Consider the following 21,914-nt stretch of genomic DNA (forward strand, 5'->3'; position numbering starts at 1 on the left):
ACATATATTCACAGAGGCACAGCATTGGAGATCTTTAATCTAGAGAAAATTGCCCACCACAATGGTGACAATTTAGAAATACTGCCTTGCTTACTTGGAAAAATGATCGAGAACCAACAAATATTGTCAAAATGAATATGAAATGTTTTCTTTTCACGAAATGGTTGGCAGTGAGTTAAATGATTTTGCAGCTTGGAAGTATCAATACAATAGAGAAATGTAGAATAGCAAGATGGCTAGTTGTTAAAAAAAAAGTTACAGGCTACCAAAAGCTGCCTGATCTATAAATTTATACAGTGGTACCTCAGGTTACACACACTTCAGGTTACAGACTCCACTAACCCAGAAATAGTGCTTCAGGTTAAGAACTTTGCTTCAGGATGAAAACAGAAATCGTGCTCCGGCAGCGCGGTGGCAGCGGGAGGCCCCATTAGCTAAAGTGGTGCTTCAGGTTAAAAACAGTTTCAGGTTAAGAATGGAGCTCCGGAACGAATTAAGTACTTAACCCGAGGTACCACTTTATTGGTATTACTGAGCTAGGTGAAGATGGGAGGAGAAGAATTCGCCTTGCATGGATCAGGTACTAAAAACCAGGTGAGTTGCAGTGAAATCCTAAACCCTCAAAGGGAAAAGCTGAAATGCAAAAGACTGGGTGTTGGTTAATGCAAGTATTAGCAGACGGCAAGATTAAGGAAATGAGAAAACTAGGGATTGGAAAGAGAAGACACTAATAATCACTTCTCATGAGGAAGGGAGAGTGAACAGAAGTGATTTCTAAAGTTTCACCATGACTTGTGGTGGCATGGCTGTAACTGAACCCAAGGTTCTTTGTAGTGTAATCAATTCATTTGGGTGGTGAGCCCTTTATAAGCAGAAGGTGAAAACTTGCATGTTTTCCTCTATCCTCTGAAAGGACACTGTTGGCTCAGGATGTGATGGGGTGACTGAAGGCAGGCAAGCCTTCCTAGGGAGTGCTGATTCCAACCCTAGCTTCCTTAGATTCTAGTTAATAACATTTCAAAAACAGAAAAAGGCATTTCTTACATGATATGTAGCATTGGCTGTTGCTTTCCACGATGCTCCTGACTAATCCAAAGAAAATAAACACAGATGAGAGGCAGGTAAACAGGGAGAAAAGGCAAGGGAAAGGTCAAACTATGGCCCCTGAAGGCATCCAAGTATTACAGCAGGCATGAAACACAGGGTTTGTGGACATATTTTGGATCTGTAAGATGTCCAGTTATAGGAAACAGATTTTCTGGCATTAGCTCTAACACAATGGGCAACCGCTTTAATAACAGTTCTGGACAGAAGGAACATTTTGTTGTTGTTGTTTAGTCGTGTCCGATTCTTCGTGACCCCATGGAAGGAACATTAGATACTAGTTAACAGAATTACTATTAAACATATCAATATGTTTCCCTAAATGAAGGTCATGAGAGGTTTCTGGCTAATCAGAACTCACATGGAGGGAAGACAGTGGCACTTTCCCAGGAAATGTATATTTATACTTAATCCAATTACTGGTGGGAGATGATGGAAGAACCCTCAGGGCCAAAAAGGAGCACATGCTTACATTAGATATAGCAAGAAACTAGTTAGGCTTGCAGCTATGTCATCATCAAAATGACTGTTCCTTCCTATGCACAGCTGCTACTATAGGAAGATATCCTGTTTAAACCAATGCTTCCGTCTCTGTTACTTTGCAATGGCAACATGCTCATTGCTCAGAGCAAAACCAAAATAGACACAGGGTTCCAAGGCATATGCTGAGTTTCAGCCGATCTGAGCTAAACCTTAAACTGTGGTTATTTTAACTACGGTATATTTTCTTGAAACAAACCGGCTTCATAGGGTCTGAAGCCACATAAGGCTTGCGTCTGCTCAGTGTCTGGATGGGTGACTACTTGGAAAACACATGAACACTGCTTTGGGTTCCATGGCTGAAGAGAGGCAGGATATATCTCTACGAAAACAAACTGTGGTTTGAAGTTTCAGACAAACCAGTTAAGGTTGACCACCGGTTGCCAGGGTTCTGATAACATGATGAACCACAGTTGCTCATGGACAGTAGCAAAAGATTCTGAACTACTCCTTGCAGCTCTTTATCCAATATCTGAGGATTATTATAAGCTGTTATCAAGTGCTTCCTGCAGCTATCCAGTCAAAGAAACAGGATATTGAGAGTTGTGGCAGAATTCTATTCCCTTACCCTAAGAGTTATAGAAGAATTCTGTTCTTTTGCTCACCCACCCTGCCTTGACTTCATGCACATCAAGGGTTATGATGAGACACTACAAATCCTCTAAAGGGGTAGCATGACATTTTTACATTTTAGTTTTACGGAGAGATTTTCATTTCAGTTCCATTTCTGGTATTGAAAAAAATCCTCTTAGTTTCTGAAGTAAAGAGAACATTTGAGTGGTTTCTTTTGGATTATTGCTGCTTCAGAAAAGATTTCAGTCTTGTACAGTTTGCTGTGGACTGAGTATGTGTCATTTTAACAAATGAAACAACAACTGTTTGCCTCCCATTTGGTTTTACCTGACATTTTCTGTCTTATTCAGAGTCCCACGTTTAACAAATGGCAGGCAAAAATAACTTGCTTGATGATTCAAGAAAGAAAATGTGGGCAAAAAGGTAACAGGTAAAGGAAAACACAGATGGCACATGAAATAATATTTTACATACCTACATGCAGGGCAAACCTTTGAGAAAAGGCAGTATCTACAGTGACAATTATATTTAGCAATCTTTGTAATGAGCCAAGTAGCACCCCCTGTTCAGTTAGTTATACAAGCAATCTTGTAAGATACACAACAGAAGCAGACAAGGCCTTATCATCTGGAACCAGAATAGCCAGCTGTTGCTGGACTCCAACTCCATCAGCCCCAGGCAGCAAGGCCAATGGTTGGGAATAATGGGAACAAGGGGAAGCCCAAAGAATCATTAGATGACACCAGAGTCAGACCAGCTATTAGGCAGGGTGAGGTCGCTGCCTCAGGTGGCAAAGCCCCCCAAGCAAGCCCATCAGCGCCGATTTCAGGCAAGATCACATCCACTGTGGGCGAGACCTCACCCAAAATCTTGCAGAGCATGCAAAAGCTCACTCAAAATCAGCACGATCTTGCCTGAAATGGGCTCCAATGGCTGTGGCGCTTCTTTGCCAGCAGATGGAACAGGGTGCGCAGTAGCAGTTATGGCATCGTCAGTGGCAAGGTGGCACTTCCCATTTTGCCTCAAGTGGAAAATTGGATGCACCACCCCTGGGTAACTTTCTCTAATCTCTTTGTTGGTGCATCTGGAGTGAAACCGAGCTCTTAACCATAGTGGGCCACAAGTACGCTGAGGACATTGAGCTCTGTTTAGGTATTATTACAACTTACTCACAATGGAACAGCAGCTTCTCGGTAGCATTAAAAGGTTCAGGTATGGAAGCAACTGCCTTTGGTTACAGCACTTACCTGAAAAGCCCTCCTTTCAAATGTAGCAGGCAATGGCCAGTTCAATTTCCGTGTTCTTGCCCGCTCCAGAACTTCCTGGGCCAGTGTTGCTGTGCGCTGCATGCGATAGCGATTCAAGCTTATTTCTTGGGACTCCATTTCTTGTGTCCTGACTTAAAAAAAAAATATTTAGCCTAATGAATTTGTTCAGGTAGTCACAAACAAACACGCTAACCAAAAAGACAGAGGGAGGAGATCAATAACAAAACTACATGTCCTAGCCATCTCCCCAAATATTCAGGTTCTTTTTTCATTACCCAAAAGCTGCCCTGCCCATTTACTGAAGCTCACAACCCTGCAGCCCTTTTGTGTTGGGAGGGGGGGGGGGAAATACAGGCTGGCATTTTAATGCCAAGAAGTTCATCTGGAGGCTTCAAAATGCTTCCATGCATGAGGAGCCTCACTCCCACACCAAATACCCATCTGAAAGCAGCTGCTCATGCTGCTTACTATTCCCACTCACCTCTCCTTTGCCTGTTAAGCAAGCAGGCAGCAGTGATGAGGAGGAGGAGGAGGGGAGCTAGTGGCAATGACCTGGTTCAGATGCAATGCTAAGTGCTGGTTTAGCATTATATGAAGGAGTCTTGGGCAAGCATGGTCTCCCTTCCTCTGCCCTCCCCTGGTGCAGCTGTGGGATGACTTCTGGTTTTAATTCACCATTGTTTACTGTTACATCCAGTGCCTAAACTGTAGCTAGCTTTAACTATACTTTAGGAAAAGAAGACTTCACAAGCCAACATAATTAAACAACACTTTGTCTGGGTTCAGACAGAACATTACGATCTTGCCCTCACAACCATGCCCAAGGAAGATCGGGGAGAGCTGTTACGTCCAAGGCTTGTTCACATAACATTAAGCCATGGTGTTATGCCTTGCGCAATGCAATCAGTGGCATTATGTCACCACACTATGTGTGGCCCTGCAAGCCAATGAGGGGAAGGAGGAGAAGAGAAGGTAACACACGTCACACAAATGATATCATGCTATACAGGGCAAGTAGAGGTGACTATATCTCAGCTTAATAAGTCAATGTATAAGTAAACCTCTTGCCTCCCCGCACTTGCACCCTTCATAGGATGAGCATTCAGACTGGGAAACTATACTGTTCAATTTCAAAACAAGCCTGGGCATTAAATAAGTTGATTTAATATCCTGGATTGTTTCAATGCTAGGACTTACAGGGTGCTTCCAGAAGGGGGCTAAATACTGTAAAAGAGATATTGGCAACAGGTTCGTTTTTCTTTTTTAGAAAAACTTATCAGATTTTTACCAGAAATGGTACATTTAGGTTCAATTGGGGAGGGGTAAGAATACAAACCGGCCTTTTGATGACATCACCACCTGGATGCTGCAAGAAAAAGAAAAAAAAAGCGCTTCCGTGCACAAACAGCACCACTCCCACCCAAAGCACACCTCTGGAAGCACCTAGTTTCCCTATTTAGACCAAAAAAAGAGGGCACGTGTGGCTTTTGGATTTGATTACTCACCCTACAAAAGAAAAATGAATAGTCTCGTTCTTATCTCAGCTTATTAAGCGAAGGCATGATAAATAATCCAAAGCGGGCAACATCACATACAGTGGCGCACCGTGCAAAGCGCGAGCACAAATAAAGCAATGCTCGTGCTTCCCTCTTGTGCCGCGGGAAGAGGAGCGACTTTATTTGCTTGTGCGCTCTTTCCACTTATAGACCGCTCCGTGACCCCAAAGACCTCGAAGCGGCTTAAGCGATTAACACCCTCCGCCAGCTACGGCTCTCATCACCCCCAGCTGGGTTGGCGGGAGTTGGTTGTCCAGCACACGCGGAGGGCACCAGGTTGGGGGAAAGGCGCGGTTCACCAGACCCTCCCGACGGGAGCCTTCCTCTCCCGCGCGCGCTCTCCGCTGAGAAGGCGCACATGCTCCCTCTACCGGCAGGCTGGGGGAACTCACCGTCAGCCGTACTTCCTGGGGGAACTCAGCAATGAGCGGCGATAACTGAGCCGATCCTCCCGCGCGAAGCCCCCGCTTCCCTTTTAAAGCGTCAGCGCCGGTGACGTCACCGAGCAGCCGCTCTCCTTTTCTACGAGCTTCTAACGGCGGCGAGCGGGTGTCCCTGTTTAGCGGGCGGCGCTGCGTCACAAAGGGCGTGCGTGACAACCCGCCTTGCTCCTCCGGGAGGGTGACCTCCGTAAAGCGGCGGTTCTGCTGCCGCTGGCTCGGTGGAACTCGGCGGGACTAGCTTCTGAGTAAACACGCGTGGGGCGGCGGTCGTGTGCACGCGCCATTCAGAAACGTGTCCCGAGTCAGCGGAAAGGCTGGAAAAGAGCCTTTGCACGCGTACCGGGGAGCAAGCCCCGTTGGCTTTCACTGGACTTGCTTCTGAGTAAACGTGCATAGAGCTCTGCTGTTTTGCGGATGTTACATTCTGTATGTGGCAGTGCTCCCTGGGTGTGCTGTAGAGCAGCTGGTTTCTCTTTAGGTCACATCCACACCACAGCTTTTCCCCAAGGAAGCTTGAGAACTGTAGGATGCTTGGATTTGTAGCTCTGTTACAAGTCTACAGTTCCCAGTGTTATTTGCAAGAAGCCATGACTTTTTATGGGATATAAATGTGCTTTAGGTGTTGGGTGTGGGTGTCACCTTGCATCACAATCCTAGGCATGTTTACTCCAAAATTCCACCCTTGTCGAATAGAGCTGGTTTCAATGCCATTCTACTCTGGAGGATGCGGGTGGCGCTGTGGGTTAAACCACAGAGCCTAGGACTTGCCCATCAGAAGGTTGGCGGTTCGAATCCCCGCTATGGGGTGAGCTCCCGTTGCTCGGTCCCTGATCCTGCCAACCTAGCAGTTCGAAAGCAAGTCAAAGTGCAAGTAGATAAATAGGTACCGCTCCGGCGGGAAGGTAAACGGTGTTTCTGTGCGCTGCTCTGGTTCGCCAGAAGTGGCTTAGTCATGCTGGCCACATGACCTGGAAGCTGTACGCCGGCTCCCTCGGCCAATAAAGTGAGATGAGCTCCGCAACCCCAGAGTCGGTCACGAATGGACCTAATGGTCAGGGGTCCCTTTCCCTTTCCCTTTACTGTACATCTGGGTTAAGATTGGGATGTTAATCTCTGCACTAAAAATCCTCAAGATAAATGCTGAACACAGAATAGCCTTCTTTCAAACAGGCTCACTACATAGTATGGTTGCCACCTTTTGTAAGCTCCCATTACTCTGTCCCAGCTTCTGCCAACCTAGCAGTTCAAAAGCACACCAGTGCAAGTAGATAAATAGGTACTGCTGCGACGGGAAGGTAAACAGTGTTTCCATGCACTCTGGCTTCTGTCACAGTGTTCCATTGCTCCAGAAGTGGTTTGGTCATGTTGGCCACAAGACCCAGAAAGCTGTCTGTGGACAAACGCCGGCTCCCTCAGCCTGAAGCAAGATGAGCGCTGCACCCCATAGATGCCTTTGACTGGACTTAACCATCCTGGGGTCCTTACCCTTAACTTTTACCTAGTGTTTTGATCTATACCATTTAAAAACTTTTTCAAGTTGCTACCTATGAAATCTGTTAAGGAGAATGGAGAATGCCAGAACTATCTTTTTTACTTTATTATTATGGCCAGTTGGCAACCCTAATTCTGAGCCATTTTCCTGGGATTCCTGGTACTGTATATTCTAAAGGTCTGTAAATAAAGTATTTTGTGCAGACTAGTTCCAGTTGCTGGTCATTATTCTGCTGCCTGCCTGGGGCTTTCAGGTTCCGGCCAGCCTAAACATTGACACCACCCCTGACCAAGAAGCTCCATGGTGGGCAGTGTGAATCCAGAACTAGCTCCATAGAAAAAAAGAGTGGCTGGAGGGACAGGGTTGAATCCAGCTCTCTGCACACCCACACTTGTGGGATATTTGGTTTTAATTTTATTTATATTGGCAAAAGCTTCTGCTGTGGCTTTTACTGGTGAAACTGTGTGCCAGAAATTTAAGAGAGGCGTGGCTAACTATTACATTATTGGGGTGCAGGCCTTTGGGCAGAATCTGATTAAATGGTCCAAAGTCTTTATGGAGCTACTGTGTTTGCTGTCTGCAACAATTTTAAGACACTGTAGTTGTCTTGTTCGGGGTTTTATTAATGTTAACTGTTATTTGTTTGTTTGTTCACCATTTTATAATCCACCCTGGGATCTCTACCTGATGAAGGGTAGTTTAGAAATTCAAATACACACATACATACATACATACATACATACATACTCAATTTTTGTTTTTACATTTCCAGTTTACCTAAACTGAGCCCTCAGTACAGCTTACAAATATATTGGGTGTTGGAGTTCTGCAGATGTTTTCAAATATGACTATATTTACCAGAACAGTACCTGCAAAATCTTTGGGTTTTGTATGACATCAGAGTTCTAAGCTAAAAAGCTTTGTTCTTCCAAGTACAATTTTCTTCAGCCAGACAACAGTTTCTTTTGACTTTTAAGAACATTTCTGCCCCATTATGCAAGGATTTGCATCCATGCACAGCTATCCATGCTGTCAGCAATTTTGTTGTTGGGCCATTTGGAAACTGCTGACTATGTAATGCAATGCACTGAGGAACATCTTTGCCTGGAATTGCCTTTTGTGAGGAGCAGATGAACTCTTATTATGTGCTGCAGAAGGCTGTGACCTTCTGCATACAAGGCTGCTTTTTGGATTATGAAGGATTGTCAGCAGAGTATTACTATTCAGAGCAATCACTCCCTCTAACAGCAAACTTAGGTGGTTAACTGGCAATCAATTTGGCAGTGAAATGAGGACACCCAAACATAATGTAGTTTAAAGTTAATTCAATGTACACTGAAATCACATGGCTTCCCCTGAATAATTATGGGAACTGCAGTTCCCCGTTACAGAGCTACAGTCCCCAACATGCTTAACAAGCTACAGTTCTCAGGATTATCTGGGGAAGAATGTGCTTTAAATATATCTAAATTGGCTGTTAGGAGCTTCTGAGTTTACAGAATGTTGATAGCTGTTGACCTGGGGTTGGGACCTAAAAAAAAGTCAGGCAGACTGCAAGTCTGCTAATAAGACTGTGACTGAGAGTACTTTTAAGATACAAAATGTTCATGTTCAGCCAGTGGCGTAGCGTGGGTTGTCAGCACCCGGGGCAAGGCAAGTAATTTGCACCCCCTAACCCGTGGATTTGCGCCCCCTAACCCGTGGATTTGCGCCCCCTAACCCGTGGATTTGCGCCCCCTAACCCTAACCCCCAGATGTTGCGCCCGGTGCGGCCGGGCCCCCCTGCACCCCCCACGCTACGCCACTGTGTTCAGCTGAACAAAACCAGAAAAGAAAAAAGGGGGAATGGAAGGCTAAGGAAGAAAAGGAATTCATCTATTCAAACCCCTGACAGCTTAGAGTATTTTTCTGAACAGGTGGGATTTAATAGTTGCAAGAAAGATGAAATTTCAGTAAGTGTAGTTTTCATACTATTTTTAAAGGTGCAGGAGCCCTGACTTCTCTTTGAGCTGGCTACCTAATTCTCCATTGTTAAGGAGTGGAGATGGTTACAATAAGACAAGAGACCTTCATCTTCTGAGGTAATTTTTTTGCATCTCTATAGGCTATGTATGTGTTGTTGTGACCTACATAAGACACTAAGCCAATATAAGTTGTACCGTATTGTCCTAAGCTCATCGGATTTTGATCCTAACATAAAATTTATTCTTAGTTTATGAAATGAGAAAGCAGAACCATTAGTAGATTAAAGGGCCATTAACCTATTTCCTTGTAAAGGTAAGCTAAGGTACCCCTGCCCGTACGGGCCAGTCTTGACAGACTCTGGGGTTGTGCGCCCATCTCACTTAAGAGGCCAGGGGCCAGCGCTGTCCGGAGACACTTCCGGGTCACGTGGCCAGCGTGACATCGCTGCTCTGGCCAGAGCCAGAGCCAGAGCCAGAGCCGCACACGGAAACGCTGTTTACTTTCCCGCTGGTAAGCGGTCCCTATTTATCTACTTGCACCCGGAGGTGCTTTCGAACTGCTAGGTTGGCAGGCGCTGGGACCGAGCAGTGGGAGCGCACCCCGCCGCAGGGATTCGAACCGCCAACCTTTCGATCGGCAAGCCCTAGGCGCTGAGGCTTTAACCCACAGCGCCACCTGCGTCCTATTTCCTTGTAGAGGTCATTAACTGAAGGTTTGAGGGGAAGATAAAAAAATTCTGAGACATCTCACATTGCATGCTTCTGGGGCTTTTAATTTTAACTTTTTACTTATGTGAAAAATGCCGCTTTGAAAAACAGTGGCCAGATCAAGAAACTTTGGGAAATTATTGTTAAAATAACACAGAACATGCTAACTGTGTATGAAAATGAAAAAATGGGTCCGTAGGTTGACATTTTCATGGAATTACCCATTACAGCAATGAAGCTTGGATGCTGCTAGAGCATGGATAACCGTGGCTGCATCATTCAGTTTTGGGGAGGGGATGCAGCCAGCACACCAAAGTTGGGAAAAGGGGCCACTTGGGCATTCAACAGCAATGGTGGATTGAGGAGCAATCCTGACTGTGAGTGAAACCATGGATGTTGGAACCGTATCCACTACAAGCTGAATAGAACCTCCACAGTCATTCTACCCAGTACTTTTTTCTGGGGATACGCATACCCCTAAATATTTTGTGAATCTTTGTACTTTTATCCATTTACTGTATTTATTTTCCCCAATTTTCTTGAGTCAAAGTGAGAGTATCCCTAAACATTTTTTTGGGGGGGAAAGCACTGGTTCCACCTACCTATATTATCTCCATCTTATTTTAATTCGGCTTCAGTTCACTAGCCCTCAAATCAACTGTCCCATTATTGACTGTAAGCACCTCTTTGGTGCATCTGCTGTATCACCTGGATTAAATGGAAATAAAAAAATAGTTGGATGTCAATTGCATGGTGACAAACCTCCACAGCAACAATTGTTCCTATAATATCCAGAGAAATTTTATGGGTCACTCCACAATCAAGACCTCTCTCCTGGTCAGATCATTGCCCAAATTACAGGCAATGTTGCCATTCCCTCTGACTCAATTTTGCACCTATTCAACTTCATTAACTACAAACCCCAAAATTTGGGTCCCATTCCTTGCATTTGCTCCTGCCTGCTTGCCCCTTCTCAGGTTTCCCTCCGCAGTTCTGCTATACATTCTGAGGTTTCCATATCTTCTGATTTTGTATTCCTCCAGCTTGATCTCTGAAGATGCCAGGTTTAACCCTCTAACACATGTGAATCAATTCCTCTATTATTATTCTCTAATCCTTTTCTGTGCCAAGATGAAATATTTGTGGGTGAATTAGAAACTTCTCTCTTCTCTTGGGAGCAATGTTAAATTACTCCTGGGGGGGGGGAAATAGGGGAAATAATAATGATAGCAATAATAAACATTATTGTTACTGTTACTATTCATTATTAACATAATAATGAATGCCATCATTATACATTATTTCCCCCCCCCCCAATGAAGTGAAGCTACAACAGACAATCAGGCAGCCAGAAGGTCTTGGGCAGTATCATCTGTCATCTTTCCAGCAAATGGGGAATATGACCCACTTTCTGTTTACATTTTATAATCATCATACCCAAGTTGCTTCATTAGAGCAGCAGCCAGCTGTTTGCCAGAGATTTATTCTATAATAAACAACCATTTCCTGTATTGCTTGAGGGTGGGGAGACATGACCAGCTAAGATCCTAATTCTGCAAAGCACAAGACCATGCCTGAGTAATTGCTGAAAAAGGATTCAGAACAGAAAACCTGATGTTAAGCAACAAGACGACTGCTAAAATATTTATCATGATCTTAATTCTGTTTGCTTTGTGTAATAATGCAAAAACGTGGGGAAGGAAGGCACCCTACTGGAATTTTGTTTTGAAAGGGCTTTCGCAGCAGTTTTAGGCAATGGATTTTGGACAATTCTTAGTTCCTATTAGGCTGCAATCCTATTCCAATTTACCAGAGTAAGCCTTTTGAACACACTGGGGCTTATTTCTGAGTAAACATGCATAGGATTGTGCTATGTGTGTTGCCAGGTTCAACTCAGACACCTCTCTACATTTGGCAAGTGTTCTCACAAGTATTAGTGTACAAGTATTAGTATTAACAAAGACTTTACTAAAATTCAGTTTTATGTACAGTATGTTTACTTGAGTAAGTCCCTCTGTTTCTAATGGGCCTTATGGCAAAATAAGTGTGAATAGGTCTTTACAATGAAGGAAGTTTGAAAGGAAGTCTTTTAAAGCATCTTAAGCATTAAATAGGTATAGATGTGCAAGCCCTGAGCAAAAAGAAAAATCTGCACATGGAAACAGATTCATGTGTTCACATTGCCTTGTTGGATGTGTTTCTTATATACAGCAAAGGCTTTAGATCATGCATCTCATACCTAGGATTCCTATCTGGGACTCTTGTATGATGCCTTTCTGGCATCAGATTTGTGTACATGTCCCTAATAGATGGTTATCATCTGCTCTAACAGCAATAGTCATTTGTTTGGAGGAACAGGAGTCAGGGCTGAGCACCTCTACACTTCCTCTTTCCTCCATCAACTGCAACAGATGATTACAGCTGTTACAGCTGGTAACATTTAATACTGGTGAACAAGCAGTGCAGTGGACTGGGACCATGAGGATCTGGGCTCAGTTCTTAAAACTGTTGTTTCCAGGCTCAGCAATATTCCCAAAATTGTTGAGGCCAACTCCACCATCTATTCATTGGTCTATAGAAGTTGAAACACAAGAGTACAGGACTGACCAAGAAGTGTATGCATATCAACCATCATGACAGCTTAAGCTAGGCATCTGACACAAAGTAGACAGCCAGAACAGTATTCTGGTTGCACATCATTTAGGATCTGATTTGTCTCTTATGCTTAGAGGGCATCTATTGACCCATATCTCCCTGGTACGTTCATAACACTGAATGCAGTGGAAATGCAGATGATGGAGGTGGCCTTGCACACTTAACCCTTCATATCACCATAAGGAAGCAGGGTTTCACCACTCTCCTAAGCTCAGCAGTAGTGATTGTAATGCTGACTCCTGCTGACTTGAGTGCTCACATGGGGGCTCCTTGTGCACAGATAACAGAGTATTGCATCAATTACTTGCTTTCCTATATCCTGCGACCCCCCCCCCCAAGCCTTGTGAAGGTAGCTTAGCAATTAAGCCTCATGACTTGGGGCAGACTATGGTATAAAAAAAACAGGGTTTGAGTCAGAGTGGGGTGCAGGCCTAAATGGGATATTGGTGCTGTATAGCCTGGCAGCCTGAGGTCTACTCTGCTGCTACATCCCTGGGACTCCCAGCAGAAAAAGTAGGATTGCTGTTTGCCTGATATGTTAGTCTATATTATTCTTGTGTATGATAAGCCTGCTACTCAATACATTTAAGACTTCTTCATTCCTTGTGTTTTGCCTTTGTTTCAGAGATCCTTAATAAAGAGCCCTTTTTGCCTTTGGCAAAACAGTGCCTGAGGTATAAAATCCTACAAGTGCCTCTCCTCCTCACAGTATATATATATATATATAGAGAGAGAGAGAGAGAGAGAGAGTGTAACCAACTATCAGTTTGCTGCCTTTTAACAATCACCTACCTGAGGAGACCACCTCACTCTGCCTAGGGGTAGACCAGCCTATACTAGTGACTGGCCTGTCCTTCTTTTGTCTTCTGTGGAAACGTTAGAGATGATGGTCTTTTTCTAAAACAAAAATCTGTTAGTGTGCATGTTCATGTGAAGTAATTTAATCTTTCAGCCACCAGTAACTGCTTATCCAAGTAGTAAATGTTGCTCAACTTTTTAATGCTGTAGTTTTCCATTAGAAGTGCAACCAGGTCCGTTGTGAGATTATAATTATTCTATTAAACAGCCTTTTAAAAAAGGAAATGGATACGATCAGTTTACTCACACACTTGATTCAGAAAACAGGGCAGGACAGATGATTTCTGAAGATTGCTGTATAGAAGGCACCTAGTGATGTGTTTGTAAGTGAGCTCACATACATGTGCTCAAGCAAGCAGTCCTTGGTGTGAAAACAGTGGTGTAAGCACTCAAATGTGTGTCTGTTTTCATCTGTAAAATGTTGGAGGGTATGTAGGATTTATGAAGTCACTAGGTTCTGATTTGGTGAAAGTCAGGTCTAAAGTGTTTGGTAAGGTATCTGTAGTGAGTAGGTACAATGGGACAAACTTGGCATAAGATGGGGAGGAGGAAAGTTTGGAGTAAGAAGGGTAGAAAATAAGCAGGAGGATGACTGCTGGCCCACATGCCCCTGAAGTACCTTTGTGCAGTTCTCTAGGACATGTGAAAATGGCCAAAGACACACTTCTTTTTAAAAGTGCCTAATCCATAGGACTACAGAGATGCCAGAAAGTTCTGCTTTGCCCTGCCCTGCATCTCTTCATTCTTCTGAAGAATGATCAAGAGATGCTTGGAGTCATACATAAAAAGTACACCTTTCAGACACTGCAAATGTGGCACCAGCAGATTCCCACAGGATGCCCTCACCTCCCTGAAATTAGAATTGAAAGCTGCATTCTGTTGTAGCTAGTATTGTTGGCATCCATCTGTCTCAAGAGACAATGGAGTGTGCCTCCAGAGGTGAAGTCAAACTGCTGCATTAGCAGCACCAATGTGACCTCCCAGGGTGCAAGCCTGGGCAGTGTGTATGGAGGTCCTGAGCTGCCCAGACAACAAGATCCCTCTCTCTGCTTCACTGATGTGGCCCAAAGGAAAGCAGAGCAATACATTTGGCACCATCTTAGCTGCATCTTACCGGGGATGCAGGTGGCGCTGTCCCAGTGCCTAGGACTTGCCGATCGTATGGTCGGTGGTTCGAATCCCCACGGCGGGGTGAGCTCCTGTCTTTCGGTCCCAGCTCCTGCCCACCTAGCAGTTCGAAAGCACCCCTAAGTGCAAGTAGATAAATAGATACCGCTTTATAGCGGGAAGGTAAACGGCGTTTCCGTGTGCTGCGCTGGTGCTGGCTCGCCAGAGCAGCTTCGTCACACTGGCCACGTGACCTGGAAGTGTCTCCGGACAGCGCTGGCCCCTGGCCTCTTAAGTGAGATGAGCGCACAACCCTAGAGTCGGACACGACTGGCCCGTACGGGCAGGGATACCTTTACCTTTACCTTTATAGCTGCAGAAGTTGCTGGAAGGAGACATACAAGGCACCATCCAACTGACTTAGAGACACCACTCCAGCTTTATGTAGGGTTTGCTCCTTAGCCTTTTATTCTTTCGAAGATATCCCGCAAGGCAGTGGTGGTTTAGGATCAGACTTTTCCTTCTCCTAGATGGGCTACCTTCTCAGGTTGATAAGCCTCATCTGCCCCTCACTTCCCTCTACAGCACATGCAGAAACTGCCTTCTTGACCACTGGACCCAGTATTGGCCTCGTCCACTCAATCTGGCAGAGCCTGTCATCGCAGGCAGGGGAAGTCCTTAACTCACTGAGAGTTTGAGACCCATCAGCTATCCTCACCTGGTTTACCTGGCCAGTCAAAGCCATTCTGGGGTTTGTGGCCGCTGTCACATGCCGACAGCTTCTAGGAGATGAGAGCTGAGTGCGGGGTGGGGACCAAAGGTGGACAAGCTACCCCAAAAGAGCATGATGCGTCCCCCCCCCACCAGAGGTACTACCCTGCCCCTAACATTCCATACACCCAGTATAGCTAATATAATGTTTAATTTATTTATTAAAATTGTATCCTCCCTTCTACCCAAAGGAGCCCAGGAAGGCAAATAGGTTGCGGTGTGTTCTTGGTTGGTATTGGGGTTGGTGTCTGGTATTCACAGCAGTTTTTTTCTGATCTGCAAATGTGCCCCTGGGTCCAACAGGGTTGGTAGCCCTGAAGGCGGTGGATTCTCCTAAAGAGATATATTTTTAAGCAGAGGCTGGCTGACCACCTATCAGGGATGCTATTAACACAGCAGATTTCCTCCATCTCCTGGCGGGTGACAATAGATGACCTTGGAGGTCCCTCCCAACTCTTAGGATCCGTTTATATGGAGCGACTTGGTCGTCAAATAACTGATCAGCCAAGAGCTTGCGGGGGGCGAGAGGGCGCCCGGCAGTGTGAACCGGAACTCGCGTTGGCGCGCAAAAAAAATGAAGGAGAACCCGGCGTCTCCAAACGGCGAACGGCGAGCGAGGAAACTTAAAAGCTGCCGGCGGCTCCAACGAGGGCCCCCCTCCCCGCTTTCATGCATAGGAAGCGATCCACTTTTTTCTCGTGATTGGAACCAGATGCTCCTCACCAGGGAGAGCTTTTATTGCGATGGCCGCGCGCGCGCGCGGGGGGGGGGGGGGTCAGGGCTGGATCGGGGTCCGGTCGCGAGTGGCTTCTCACGCTCTTTCGTTCGCCTCAGAGTAAGCCAGTGGTCAGCGCCACTCGTGACCCCCCCCCCACGAGACCCCGTGAAAACCCAGTAAACAGACTCCTGCCACGAAGCTCGGGGGCTGGAGACCCCTTCCTCCCAGTTCCAGCTTGATCCTGTGAGCCAAGAGCGGAGAATAGTCCCCCGCCCCCCGTTTCCTTGGGATGAGAGGAGTCTGAGGGAGAGAGGAAGTTGGGAAGCTCGCCGTGGTCTGGCGACGGCCGGGGCTTCCAGCTCTAGGCCGCCCGCCGCCGCCCCCTCGGCCGTCGTGGGCTAAGGCGGGCTGCGGCAGAAGCCCTCTCGCCCCAGGGAGCCGCTTTCGTTGCCGGCCGCCGGGTTACTGGTTCCTATTAATCTCCCGCACTGGCCCTCGCTGTCTCCACTTCCTGTCTTGGCATATTTCTCTGTCTCGCCCTCCCCTCCCCCCGCGCGTTTCCAGATTCTCTTTTAGGGGAAAAAAAAGCGAGGGAGGTGGGGGGGGGCAGAAGAGAGAGAGAGAGAGAGAGAGTTGCATCTGGCCAAGCGAAGAGATCAGAACTGGAGGCGATCTCCGGCGAGCTGCAACAGCTGGACTCGACATCTGCACTTCTTCCAGCGCAGGGCAGCAGCCCAGGTAAGGGAGAAGGAGAGGCGCCGGGCTCCGGCTGGCGGGGCGGCCCGAGAGGGTCTCTCTCGTTTCCTACACACGGGAGAGCCCAGGAGGCGATTGCAGTTGCCATCTGGAAGGCTTCGGCTTTCGCTTTTTCCAGGGGATGGGGAGGGGAGAAGCTTCTTCGGCGGCGCTCTTCTATGCTCCTCAGGAAAAGGGCTGCCTGCCTCTCTGTGGCTGAGACAGCGTTTGAACGGGGCGAGCGCCCGGCAGTTCTCTGGGAAGAACAATGGATTCACCTCGGCGCGAAGGGAAGAGGAGGGACGCCGGGCAGGCGAGTCCCCCCCGGAGATCCACGTTTGGGTCTTCCTTGCATGCGACCCGGGGCTCGGACTTGGCTTGTTTGCTCGTAATGTTCGGGTTGTTTCGGGGTATTTTCTAGCTCTTTGCTCGGAGGGGGTTCAGGGCAACTTCGAGATGAGGAAGGAGGGAGCGTATTCTTTCTCCCCTTCCCATAAATCGACTCGCACTGCCCGGTTTAGGAGGATAGGTGGCGCTTAAGCACCGTGCTCACCCGTTTTGCCAGCTGTTCCTCACCGATAACACGTCTGGGAAGAAAACTTTTTTAAAAAAGATTCTTTTGATTCCTGGGATCTGTCTATAAATGTTATTGATATCTGGACCCATCCGCTATTATTTAGTCAGATATGGAAATTAATGAGTACTGACACCCAAACGACATACCACAAAAGACAGCATTGCTGTATATTGAATTTTACAAACAAATGGCAACGCAGCTCCTTCCTTCCTTCCTTCCTTCTCTCCCTCCCTCCCTCTTTTCCTCCACCTCCTCCTCAGTCTAGGATAGTTAGCCACGGATAATAGTTAGAAAATGGACATTTGGATACAAAGGGACATTGCCAGCCATGGTGTAACACTGACATACTGAATTTGGCTAACTTGTCCTGTTCCCCATCCTTGTTTTGTTCTGGGATTTCTGCTTCCTATTTGATGCAGTATAATGTGATACAATATAATGAAAATCTCCCTCTCCATGGAGGGCTGTGTCTGGACTCTGGAGGTAACTTAGTGCTATGTACTAAGCTGAAAGTAAAAGGGCTTCTGCTCCCAGCTCCAAACCACCGGCATCAGATGGAAACGAAAAGTTCATCAAGTCTTCTTTATTCTTACCACAAAGTTCCAACCCTAACTTTCAGCCCTCCTACAGAGATGGATGGTGGGAAGCCAGCAGGGCATAGTGGTTTAAAGTGTTGAACTTGGACCTGAGAGACCAGGGTTCAAATCTCCACTCAGCCATGAAGCTCTCTGGTGACCTTGGGGCAGTCAGTTCCTAACAGGGCTATTGTGAGAAAAACATGGGGAGGCGGAAAACCATGCATGGCGCCTTGAACTCCTTGAAGGAAAGGTGAATAATATTAGCAGAGGCCACAACTAATTCCTCTTCCTGTTCTTTAATTCATGCAGCTATAACTTGAGCTGAGGATGCAGTCCTCCTATGCATTCTTACTTGAAAGCAAGTTCTACTGAACGCAGTGAACTGTACTTCTGACTGCTCTGCTTTAAGTCTTGTATCTCCTGGGGAAGCAGCCTCTTGGACCTGGAAAAGTTGTCTGTCTGTAGAGTGGATTAGGGGTGGGTGGGTTGGGAACAATTTTTATAGGTGGTGTGAGTGGGAAATCAGACGTTGGGCAGAGGCGAAGCAACCTGCTCTGGTACCTGGAGCGGTACTCATCCCAGGGGGCGTGGTGCGCATCCCAGGGGGTGCGTGGTGATCGACCTTTTGTCACCCTCCCTTTGGAATGGCACCTGGGTCAGACTGCCCCCCGCCTCCCTCAGAACGCCTCTGATGTCCGGATCTGAGTCTGGGCTGTAACTAAGTGCTTGTCTTGCTTAGTCAAGGGAGCAATGAGGTCACACACAAGCCAGAAGAATAACTGCAAGTTGTTACAAATCCCTTTGGTCCTATTCTATCACTGAAATGCACTTTTAGATACACTGTTTCAGTATATCGGCTCATGTCCTGGATATAATGATGACAGTAACTATATTTGAATGAACACAGCACATACTTAACTATGCATATATATTCTTCATTCTGCCTAGTTCATAATGATCTCCCCCATAAGAGCAACTCTTTCCTTAGTGGAAGAAAATAAGAATTGTTAAGTGAAATAGTACCAGATTTTCCCTGGGATCCTAAAGGCTACTTAGGGTAGTGTTCAGGTCTTGAACTTGCCTAGTGAGATACTTGTGTCTCCGCTGACTCTTGAACCTGCAGATTCACATGATACATAAAACATTGATTTTAAGCCAAGAAATGATGGGTTGCTTAAGGTCACCTAGCAAATTTGGGGTTGGGGTGAGATTTTACTTGGCAGTGTTGATCTCAGCTCATTCAGGTGCTGTTTAACATCATTTAACCATCACCATGGTTTGTATTGTGCTACAGAATAATAAAGGCACATGGGGGGGGGGAGTGTTCTTTTTTGAATAGTATGTAAAGAGTTTGTTGAGTGTTCTAATCTGCATTTGCATTATGTGAACAACTCATGGCAATTATTTCAGAATATAAGATGTGGATTAAAACAGAATTGTGAAAACATTCTGTGATGAACAGGCCTTGGAATGGGGTTAGCTAGGCCAGGTAAGGGCAACCTGGTTTGATTCTAAACTTCTGGGTTAATAACAGGAGATTTTTTTATCTATTAAGCACACTCATAAAATTGGTCATGCTACCCAATACCTGTTTTAAGTTTTAAGTGCAGCTGTCTGTCACATTTTCCCTCAAAGCAGAGGTGGGAAACGTATGACCATCTAGGTGCTGATCCCGTCAACCTCAGCCAACATGGCCAATGGTCAGGGATGATGGGAGTTGTGTCCTAGCAACACCCTGGAGGGCTGCAGGTTAGCTACCCCTTCCTTAAACAAATAGCAACGTAGGAAACAGCTTTATACCAAATCAAACCATTGACCCATCTAGCTCAGTATGGTCTACATTGACTGGGGACAGCTCTCGAATGTATCGAGCAGAAGTTGTTTCCAGACTTACCTGGAGATGTCAGGGACTAAACCTAGTAGTAGAGCATGTGCTCTGCTACTGAGCTATAGCCCTCCATAGATATGGGAAAAATATTACCACTTCTTTTCCCTTGTTAGGATGAATTAACATTTTAAAAACAAGGTAAATTGGATCAAGACCAAGTATCTGTAAAATGTGGAGCATTGTGTCAATCTGCCTATATGTCTCTGATTTTTCTTGCCTAGTTTTATGTAGGAATGAATAAATCCAATAATACCAATAGCCAGCATCTGATATTTAATCCAGTTTAATTCAGAACAAAAATGTGATAATCTCTATCCTTCCCAGATTTCATAATTTGTATTTATTTCCCTATTGTTGTGCTTTGCTTCATTTTAACCAATGTCTAATCCTCTTTTTGTTACATCTCCCCTACTCTGCCCGCCATTCCATGAATAACATACCTTGTGGATGGCCTCAAATTCTTACAGCATATTTACTCATAGGTAGGGTAGCTAGGTGCAAAAGAGAACTGTGTTTCTGCACCTGTGGTAGTTGTGTAGGAGACTTGTGCAAAATTCCCTTTTCTACACAACTAGTAAAGTTGGTGGAGCCCTGTCCTCATTTGCACTTGGCCACCCTGCTAAGAAATGCATCCCATTGTAGTACATGGGGATCACTCCCAGTTGAGTTTAGGAGTGCACTGCTAATGTCCCTCCTACTAAAGCAAATCAGCACTGTGTGTGGTTTTGTGGTGAAGCCGTTCCCACTGCAGAGCAGCTCAGCTATTAAGCAAAACAAGAGCACAGTGGCTTGAGCACAGCATCCTGCTATAATTTGTGTTTCTCTGGATCAGGACCAGTAACTAAAAGTGAAGTGATTGGTCATACATATAAATAATAATATAAAAAAATAAAAATTACCCCTGAAGTGAAAGCTAAGATATGTGATAGACTAAAGTTCCTACTTAGGTCAAAGTTACAAATAATAGGTTTTGCCATATCAAGCTAGGGTTTCTTAGTTATTATTTTATGCAGTTGTAAAAAGGCATATTTATGTCAGCTGTGTCAATTAACCTGATTTACTCTCTGAATACAGGTACAGGAATGACTAATGGAACAGGAAATGCCATCTGTCTTAACTTGCATATATTGTCTTGCCTTCTGAGAGTCCTGTTAGCTCCCCTTTCATTTGTGTACACATGATTTAGCATATACAAAGGCACCACTGCACTGATTTCTGAGAAGGAAGGGATTTTTTATTGGGTCAACTTGGGTTGAGAAACTATGCACTTTTTGAACTAATGGAACACTTCATCTCTGTGTACACTCCATACCTTTCCCCCAAAGTATCTGGGGAACTGTAGTTTACCCCTCACAGAGATACAGGAACTGCTGAGTTGTTAAACTACAGGAAGTGTGAAATTATTATTCTGTGGGTCAAGCAGTGACAACATAAACAATGCCCATTTTCCTTTGCATTGCCTTCCACTTCCTTTTGGATGCTTAGTGGAAGTTTTGGGGGAAAGTTCATTCTGGTTCTTCTCAATCATTGCTTTTGAATCAGTGTGACCATAAGTGACAACCATTCTCTGGAATTAGAGGAGTGACATCAATGTGATTTCAGCACGATCCTTATGTGAATCATGCACACACAAAAAAATTCTATAAAATGGAAAGCTGAATTGCTAGAAGCAAACTAATGTCACAACCAGACTGTGTGTTACACACATAGATGGGGAGTAGATTTGATAATACAGTATATATAGATCTGCAGCTGAAATTAGGTCTCCTTACTTTTTTTTTTGCCAACATTGGACCAAGTGGGTTTTGGCTGACCAATTAAGGCAGCAAGCACAAATTATTCGTACTTTTTTTTTGGTAAAAGTGCATCCTCTTTCTTTGCTTGGTATAATAATGGGTAATGATAGAGTTAAACATTGTTTCCATTTATTATGGGTTGGAGTTTAGATTGCACCCTTTAGTTTGTGGTAGTGTGCTAACATGTTTCTCAGTGAGCAATCTTTTGTTCTGGGCCTACGAAATGAGTAACCCTGTCAGTAAGAACTTAGCAGGTTGCCTTTGTGTTAGCAATTTGGCTACGGAAAAATTCAGGAAAATTAATTCCAAATATTTGCATTCTCTCCTTTGCCTCAGTTGCTCATATTGTAAACACCCACTGGAATGTTAAACTTCAGTAAAGGTCTTTGCTTCAAAGGAGCCTCTCAGACCTTGGGAGGAATGTTTGAATTTTTCACTACTCTGCTACCTACTGAGAATATGAAGTGTCATTTAATTCAGTACCGTTTACTTCAAAGTAAGCATTCATAGGCTTGGGCTGCAAGATGCCTTTTCATGCAGCAATATATTTTAAAATGATAGTTGCTGTGGAAGGTCACAAGCC

General features: G+C 45.2%; 1 protein-coding gene across 5 annotated transcripts in view; it reads right to left on the reverse strand.

The window, feature by feature from the left end:
- The window catches only part of AKIP1 (A-kinase interacting protein 1), an 11,780-nt gene extending 6,153 nt beyond the window's left edge, over positions 1-5,627 (reverse strand). Inside the window, exons 1-3 of one of the 5 annotated variants that reach the window (XM_079966979.1) lie at positions 5,434-5,624; positions 3,465-3,616; positions 1,045-1,086 (exon numbers count right to left, since the gene is read on the reverse strand). In XM_079966979.1, the coding sequence (XP_079823105.1) occupies positions 1,045-1,086; positions 3,465-3,602 (180 nt within the window). In that variant the 5' untranslated portion in view covers positions 3,603-3,616; positions 5,434-5,624. Of the gene's footprint in view, positions 1-1,044; positions 1,087-3,464; positions 3,617-4,990; positions 5,391-5,433 lie in introns of those variants that run through there. The other 4 variants (XM_079966978.1, XM_079966981.1, XM_079966980.1 and 1 more) reach the window with 4 other exon arrangements.
- Between the last annotated feature and the right edge of the window lie 16,287 nt (positions 5,628-21,914).

This window comes from Podarcis cretensis (genome assembly GCF_951804945.1).
Source record: "Podarcis cretensis genome assembly, chromosome: 1".
NCBI lineage: Eukaryota > Metazoa > Chordata > Lepidosauria > Squamata > Lacertidae > Podarcis > Podarcis cretensis.